Below are 7,771 nucleotides of genomic sequence, written 5' to 3'. Positions count from 1 at the left end.
CCCCCCACCCCAGTAAATGCCTCACTTGCAAAGTACTAGTAGCCCAGGCTCTGAAACAGGCCCTTGTGGTGGGGATCATGGGCTGGGGAGCCATGGCAGGTTGGATAGAGAGCTGTGACGGGGCCCCTCCTGGTCTTACACAGCTGGATGGCTGGATCCATGAGAAGATGCTGATGGCTCGGGATGGCACGCGAGAAGACGGCCACAAGCTACATAAGAGATGGCTCCGGCACCAGGCGTTCATGGCTGAGCTGGCTCAGAACAAGGAGTGGCTGGAGAAGATTGAGAGGGTGAGGATGCGGAAGGCCCCTCTGCCTGTGCCAGGTGCTAAGGGCCCCCAGGGAACTCCCGCCTCAGTGCCTACCCCCTCCACCGCCATTCAGCTCATCTTATGCCCTTATCCTGGGTCAAATCATCTCTGGGTCTGTTTCTAGCTATGTGGCCTTGAGAGATTCACATCGCCTCTTTGAGCCTCAGTTTACTTATCTGTAAAATTGGCAGCATCTCTCCTGAATGGTGCCCATATACCTTCCTGATTGTTAAATATTTTCACCCCTGCCTATATCCTTCCCCACCAGGCTTCCTTCCACACGTCTAAGAAGGAAGGTCACGGAGATGAGCATGAGTGGCTCTGCGAAGGCCAAGGTTAAAGTGGACTTTGGGTTCACACAGCCTTGGGTTTTAATGATGTCTATGTCTTAACCTCTTCAAGCCTCAGTTTGCTCTTCTGTAAAATTAGAGAATAATAAATAGAGCTACTTCCCTGGGCTCTTGTGCATATAATGTGCTTAACCCAAGGCCAGGTGCCTATGATCCATGATTACTATGACACTGTTAACGATGAATACAGAATGTAGTATACCTGGCTCTGGGCCAGCAAGCTGGACTTCAGTCTTGGCAGATTTTTGCTCTGAACCCTCACAACTGCTTGCCCTCTGACTGAACCCCTAGATTTGCACCCGTGGATACATCCTTCCTAAACCAAGTGGATCCATCCAGGCCAGCTTCTAGCCCTTAAATGATAGGATGTGGCAAAGCTAGCCTTTTTTGCTCCTGAGTTTAATAAAAGTTCACTCTCTCTGTCTTTCTTTCTCTTTGTGTAACTTGCCCCTTGTCTCTCTTATGGCTATCTCCCCACATCTCTGAATCTATGTGTATGTCTCTCTGCCCATTATTCTTTGACTGTCTCTCCTTGTTTCTTTTCTGTGTCTCTGTATCTCTCTGTTTCTCTCCTAATCTCTGTGTTTCCCCATGCCTTTGTCTGTCTGTCTGTTTCTGGCTGTCTCACCTTCCATCTCTCTCTCTCTCTCTCTCTTTCCATGTCTTCATTCTGTCCATCTCTTGGCCTGTCTGCTCCCATCCTCCATGTCTCTGTCTTTGTGTGTCTCCAACTCCTTGCCTCTGTCTCTCTCCCTACTTTTCTCCCTGTATACTGTTGCCCCTCGTTTTTCTGCATCCCTCCCTCCCCACCATCCACTCGTTCCCCTCATCTCCTGCCGCCCACTCACCTGGGACAGGAGGGCCAGCAACTGATGCAAGAGAAGCCGGAGCTGGCAGCCTCGGTGCGGAAGAAGCTGGGTGAGATCCGGCAGTGCTGGGCCGAGCTGGAGAGCACCACCCAAGCCAAGGCCCGGCAGCTCTTTGAGGCCAGCAAGGCTGACCAACTGGTGCAGAGCTTCGCGGAGCTGGACAAGAAGCTCCTTCACATGGAGAGCCAGCTGCAAGATGTAGACCCTGGCGGGGACCTGGCCACCGTCAACAGCCAGCTCAAGAAGCTGCAGGTATGGCCTGGCCGGCCCAGATGGGGGCTCTGTATGCCACAGTCGTGTCTGGGTCAAGGTTGGATCCTGCTCAAGGTATTTCAAACAGAGAGGATTTAATACAGGGATTTATTTCAAATGTGTTGGAAGCATTGGGAGAGCTGACAGGGAAGACTGAGGTAATCCAGTTAGTAGTAACTGATGCTGCCAAAACCCCTAGAGCAAGAGGTACAAAGGGGAGAGGAAGGAATTAGAACCAAGAAATAGTAGATAAATGAACAGCACACTGGTGTCTGATCCCTGATTCCCAGATGAGAAACCAAGGTCCGGAGGTAGAGGAATAGCTTTGCATAGAGTAATAATGACAGCATTCATTGAGTGTTTCCCCTATCAGTCTCTGTGCCGAGTGCTCATTGACTCCTCCATGCAGCCTAGGAGGTTGGTACTGTTATGATGCTCCATTTTACTGACAGGGAATCTGAGGCATGGTAGGTGAAGCACGTGGCCCAAGGACACATGGCAAACAGGGTCTCCCTTATGAAACAAAGGACTCTTAGAAACAGCATCTGCTCTTTCTAGGCTCCTAGATAGACATCTGCCCTGTGCCTTTTACATGCTGTTGATGTGGAGTGACTGATGGTATGAGCCTAGGTAGGGGTTGCTCCTTACCTCCTAAGATGTGACAGTTCCTGTCTTGATGTGCCGGGAACAATGTCTGACTATGGTGAGCCTCCTTTTACCAAAGGGAAACTGAGGCTCCAGGAGGGAACTTTCTAGCCCAGGCCCCTGAACTCTTTTCCACTCCTTATGGTGTACCTCCTGCATGGTTTTGTTTATAAAGTACTTGGCACCGTGTCTGGCAACAAAGTTTGACTGATTGTAAATCATCACAGCAGTAGCTAGTGTGTATTCATTCGTCTATGCATCCAATATTTATTGAGCACCTGTGTGTGTCAGGCACTGTTCTAGGTGGGTAAAACTGACCAAAAAAAAAAAAAAATGCTGTCCTTATGGGGGTCAGAGGCAAATGAGCAGAGAGAGAAATAGATGAGAACAGGATGGTGAGGGATCACATGACTTTACACGGACCAAGGGCTCTCCAGTGTTTGGGTCTCTGGGACCCATTTTTGTCGTCGTCGTTAGATGCCGCCGAGTCAGATCCAGCTCATAGTGACCCAATGTGCAACGGAATGAAATGCTGCCTGGCCCCATGCCATCCTCACATGGTTGCTATGGGTGAGCCCGTGGTTGCAGCCACCGTGTCAGTCTTTGAGGGTCTTTCACTGACCCTGTGCTTTACCGAGCGTGATGTCCTTCCCCAGGGGCGGGCCCCTCCCAATAACAGGTCCAAAGTGTGTGGGATGAGACCTTGCCATCCTCCCCTCCAAGGATTCTGGCTGTACTTCCTCCAGGACAGAGTTGTTCGTTCTTCTGGCAGCCTGTGCTACGTTCTGCCTCCTTCACCGACCCCGTAATTCAAACCTCTCTACTTCCCTTCACTCTTCCTTGTTCACTGTCCAACTTTCATGTGTATATGAAGTGATTGAAAACACTATGGCTGGCGTCAAATGCACCTAAATCTTCAAAATGACATCTTTTCTTCTTCTTCTTCTTTTTTTTTTTTTAAACACTTTACAGACGTTTTTTGCAGCATATTTGCCTGATGCAATATTTCATTTGATTTCTTGACTGCTGCTTCCATGGGCATCGATTGTGGAGCCAAGTAAAATGAAAGCCTTGACAATTTCAGTCTTTTCTCCCTTTATCGTGAGGGTGCTGATTGGTCCAGATTAAAGACCCCTTTACATTCATAAAAGGAGCTCTGGCGGCGTAGTGCCTAAGCCATTTGGCTGTTAACCAGAAGGTCGGCGGTTCAAACCCACCAGCCACTCCATGGAAAGAAGATAGGGCAGTCTACTTCTGTAAAGATTTACTACCTCAGAAACCCAAGAGGGGTTGATTGCTATGACTCAGAATTGACTCGATGGCATTGAGTTTGGTTGTTTTGGTTTTACAGTCATAAAATGTTTGAGCTCTTCAAAGAACTTTTGTTTCTGTGCATAATAACTCATCAATATTTACTGTATTAAAAATGAAAACTGAGTAATCTTGAAATTATCGACTCACTTAAAAAATAACAATAATCAGTCTGTTACATACTGACACAAATCACATATTTTTATGAAAATAATGATATGTTCCAAAAAAAATTTTCCAAAAAGATTTGTTTTTCTGTTTTACAATTCCTTTTAATGTCTAGCATCAGAGAAGAGAGCTGCGTTCTCATACCTGCTTCTGTGTCCCATCTGTTCCAGGAGAAGAGGTCACATGGTCTCTGGGAAATGCCACTGTACACTCAGGAGGGGATGAGAGGCAGGAAGGAAACAAGCATCTCAGTGATTTATAAAAATCGTTGTGACTTTGCAGAGCCTCTGAAAATCTCGGGAGCTCCCAGGGGTCCCCAGACCACACTTTGAGAACTGCTGATCCATGCTGTGTGCTAGGCACTGTTAACCCCTCCTCTCCTTCCCAGTAGCCCTACTCGGGAGGTCTTGTTTTATCTTCACTGTTCCCCTGAGACAAACACAGCCCGGAGAGGATCAGTGGCTGGCCCAGGGTCACACAGCCACCAAGCAGTTGGGATCAGAGACTGCTCAGTACCTTTTGGTTTCCATGCACCCTCCTCCCTTGATGCTCTCAGACCACAATGGGGAAGGTGACTCTCTGGCCTCTGAAAAATCAATTCCTGTCTAAGGTCTGGACCCCACTTGGCTGGGCAGGCAATGGCCACTGTTCTGGTTACCTAGTGCCACTCTGACAGGAAACATACCACAAATGGGATGGCTTTAACAAACAGGAATTTATTCTTACAATTTGGAGGCTTTAAGTCCAAGTTCAAAGTGCCAGGCTCTAGGGGCTGGGTGAAAGCCCCTCAACCTTGGGGTCCAGCTCTGCCTCCTGCTCCTGGCCCACTGGAGCTAGAGGTGTTTCTTCACTCAGACAGCTGCTGGCTGCTGAGGCTGACAAGCCCAAGGTTGACAAGTAAAAAGGCACAGTCCCGATGTTACCAATCCACACGGCAGGCCATTAACTTAAGTCCGTGGTAAGTCCCAAGGTCAGCAGAGCATAGCAGGCTGCTGAACAACGACTCGGCTACATGCAGGGTCCAAGCGTGCCATAGGCTAGAGACCATTCCCAAGACTTCTTAAATACAGGAAGCAGACCACATTCTCAAAGGCAGCTACTCAGCTGCTTGTGGTAGATCCCACTATGGAGTTGATTACCAGTCTCAACATGGGAAATAACTACCACCAGCTGCCCAGCCACTCAACCAGGCCCAGCCAAGCTGACACACAAACCTAACCACCACAGCCACATAGGGATGACTCGGCCCCAAGCTTGCTCAGAGAGCTCTCCCAGAATATCGGCAGGAGACAAGAGCAACCCCAGGCCCACATGGTCGGGTAGAGGAGGGAGCAGCTGGGGGCTGAATGAGGAGAGCTTGGGCACAGGAGGCAGACAGACGGGTTCAAATCCCAGTCAGAACTCAACCTTCATTCCCTCTCTGAGCCTCTGCCTTCCCATCCTAAGAAAGGCTATAATAGCATGGCCCTTCTACGGCGGGATGAGGTTGTACAAGGAAAGACCGACTTGGCAAGTGCCTGGGATGGGATGAGCTCTCCGGAAATGGGGAGCTGGGACTGTCAGGGTCCCAACCAGGAGTCGAGGGCATCTCAGCCAGGGGACGTTTGTTGTTGTGGCCTCATGCTCAGTGGAACGAGATACTGTCTGGTTCTGTTCCATCAGTGATTGATTGCCGATGAGACCATGGTGATCCATAGTGTTTACATGATCTTTGCTTTTTTTCCCCTTTATTTGTTTGGTTGTTGAGAATATACACAGCAAAACATATACCAATTCAACAATTTCTACATGTACATCTCAGTAACATTGATTACATTCTCACCCACCTTTTCATTTCTTTTTTTTTTTTTTAATTTTTATTGTGATTTGGGTGAAAGTTTATAGAGCAAATTCATTTCCCATACAGCTGTTCATACACATTTTGTTTCATGACATTGACTACAATTGACTACAATTCCCCACAATGTAACAGCTCTCTTCTCTCTTCCTCCCTACAGTTACCTCTTCCCTGTGTTCTTCCCTCTCATGCACTCCTACTCCCCCACCCCACCCTACCTCCCTGTGCAAACACTACCCTTCTGTTCTCCCACGATTGATTGATTGCTCGCTCTGAGGACTGTATCTACCTGATGTAAATGTTCACCCCATATGCCTGTCTATTTGGCTGGAAGCCCCAGGAGTGAGTTCAATTCCAGACCTGAAGGGCAACTAGGAGTCATAGACCCAGGGGTTTCCCAGGATCTATCAGACCAGCAAAACTGGCCCCTTGTTTTTTTTTTTTTTTTTTTTTATGATTTTGAGTTTTGTTCCACGTTGATTGCTTCCTTTATCCAGGATCTCCTACACTGATCCCCACTCTCAGCGGTTGACAGTGGTAGCTGGGCACCATCTAGTTCTTCTGGTCTCATAGTTGTATAGGCTGAGGATCACATGGTCTCCTAGTCCCTTGGACTAATTGTTTCCATACATTTTTGGTTTTCTTCATTCTTCTTTGCTCTGGACGAGGAGACTCTAGATGACCACTTGCAGTCTTTTAAGACCCCAGTTACTCACCAAAGTAGGAGGTGGAACAATGTTTTGTGTAGTATGTTATGCCAATTGAGGTGAAAGTTCCCTGTGACCATGGTCCCGAGCCCACAGGTCCAACTACTCATGCCCTCTGGGTAACTGGCTGTGGCCAAGAAGCCATCACAACCTTATCCCTTGTCAGCTCTAGTATACACCCAGACATTCTTACAGCACATACAAATATGCTTGTAGAAATGTCGTCTAGTAACCCTATACATGGTCATGGGCACACTCCCCCCAGACATAGCTGATCATTCAGCCTTTCCACCCTTCTGTCTACCTGTTTATCAATGCTTGCCATCACTGACAATGATGTGCAAATGTATACACGTAAGATATGCAGATGTGATATGCATGAGATGCAGATGTGCACATAAAATGATATGCAGTGTATATGCAGAAGGGTTCATCTTTGTTGTCTGTACTTCCATGTACCTGTCCATGTCTTCCTCTTCCTCAGTGCCACCGTGTTGATCACTCACTTTTGGTACCTTGCCTTTCCCTTCACCCAAACCAGTGCTTGTTTACCTGTCTAGCAGTGTTCCCTCCCTTCCCCTCCCATCCCTGGTCACCACATATAAACCTTTCCTTGATTTTTTAACAATAGTGGACTATTACAGTATTTGTCCTTCTGTGATTGACTTATTTCACTCAGTGTAATGTCCTCCAAGTTCATCCTCATTGTGCAGTGTTTCACAGATTCTACATTATTCTTTAGTGTTGCATAGTATTCCATTGTGTCCCACCCTCCTTCTCTGAGTCATTCCTCCCCCAGTAACATAAACTCACTGCCGCCTAAGGTTCCTATCTAATCTTTTGAGTTTCTGTTATCCCTTTGATCCCATTTAGAGATTTCTTAAAAGAGCATAATGCTTGAAGCAGACTTTTTTTACTAGTTAAGCTAATGGTTTTAAGAAGATTTTAAACTCAAACTCATTGCCACTGTCAATTCCAACTCATAGTGAGTCCCATTGGGTTTCCGAGGCAGTAAATCTTTATGGAGGTGGATTGCCTCATCTTCTTTGCATGGAGCAGCTGGTGGGTTTGTACTGCCAACCTTCTGGTTAGCAGTCAAACGCCTTAGGCACGATGCCACCAGAGCTCCTTAAGAAGACTTTAGGAGTTACTTTTTTTTTTTTTCTCATGACTCATTTCTTTTCTTTTCTTTTTTTTTTTTTAGGATTTGGGTGAAGATTTACAGAATAAATTCACTTTTCATACAGCAGTTCACATATACTTTGTCTCATGTCATTGACCAAAATTTACAATGCAGCAGCTCCCCTCCCACTTCCTCCCCA

At 47.2% G+C, this 7,771-nt stretch overlaps 1 protein-coding gene across 1 annotated transcript in view; it reads left to right on the top strand.

Annotated features, from left to right (window-relative positions):
* Positions 1-7,771, top strand: part of SPTBN4 (spectrin beta, non-erythrocytic 4) — a 110,989-nt gene that overhangs the window by 67,366 nt on the left and 35,852 nt on the right. The window contains exons 18-19 of the mRNA XM_007942978.1: positions 144-290; positions 1,518-1,781. Coding sequence (XP_007941169.1) covers positions 144-290; positions 1,518-1,781 — 411 coding nt within the window. The remainder of the gene's footprint in view (positions 1-143; positions 291-1,517; positions 1,782-7,771) is intronic.

Source organism: Orycteropus afer, unplaced genomic scaffold (assembly GCF_000298275.1).
Source record: "Orycteropus afer afer isolate SDZICR_OR568_19922 unplaced genomic scaffold, OryAfe1.0 scaffold00099, whole genome shotgun sequence".
Classification (NCBI taxonomy): domain Eukaryota; kingdom Metazoa; phylum Chordata; class Mammalia; order Tubulidentata; family Orycteropodidae; genus Orycteropus; species Orycteropus afer.
Note: the sequence above shows the minus strand (reverse complement) of the source record. Positions and strands in the feature narration are given on the sequence as shown.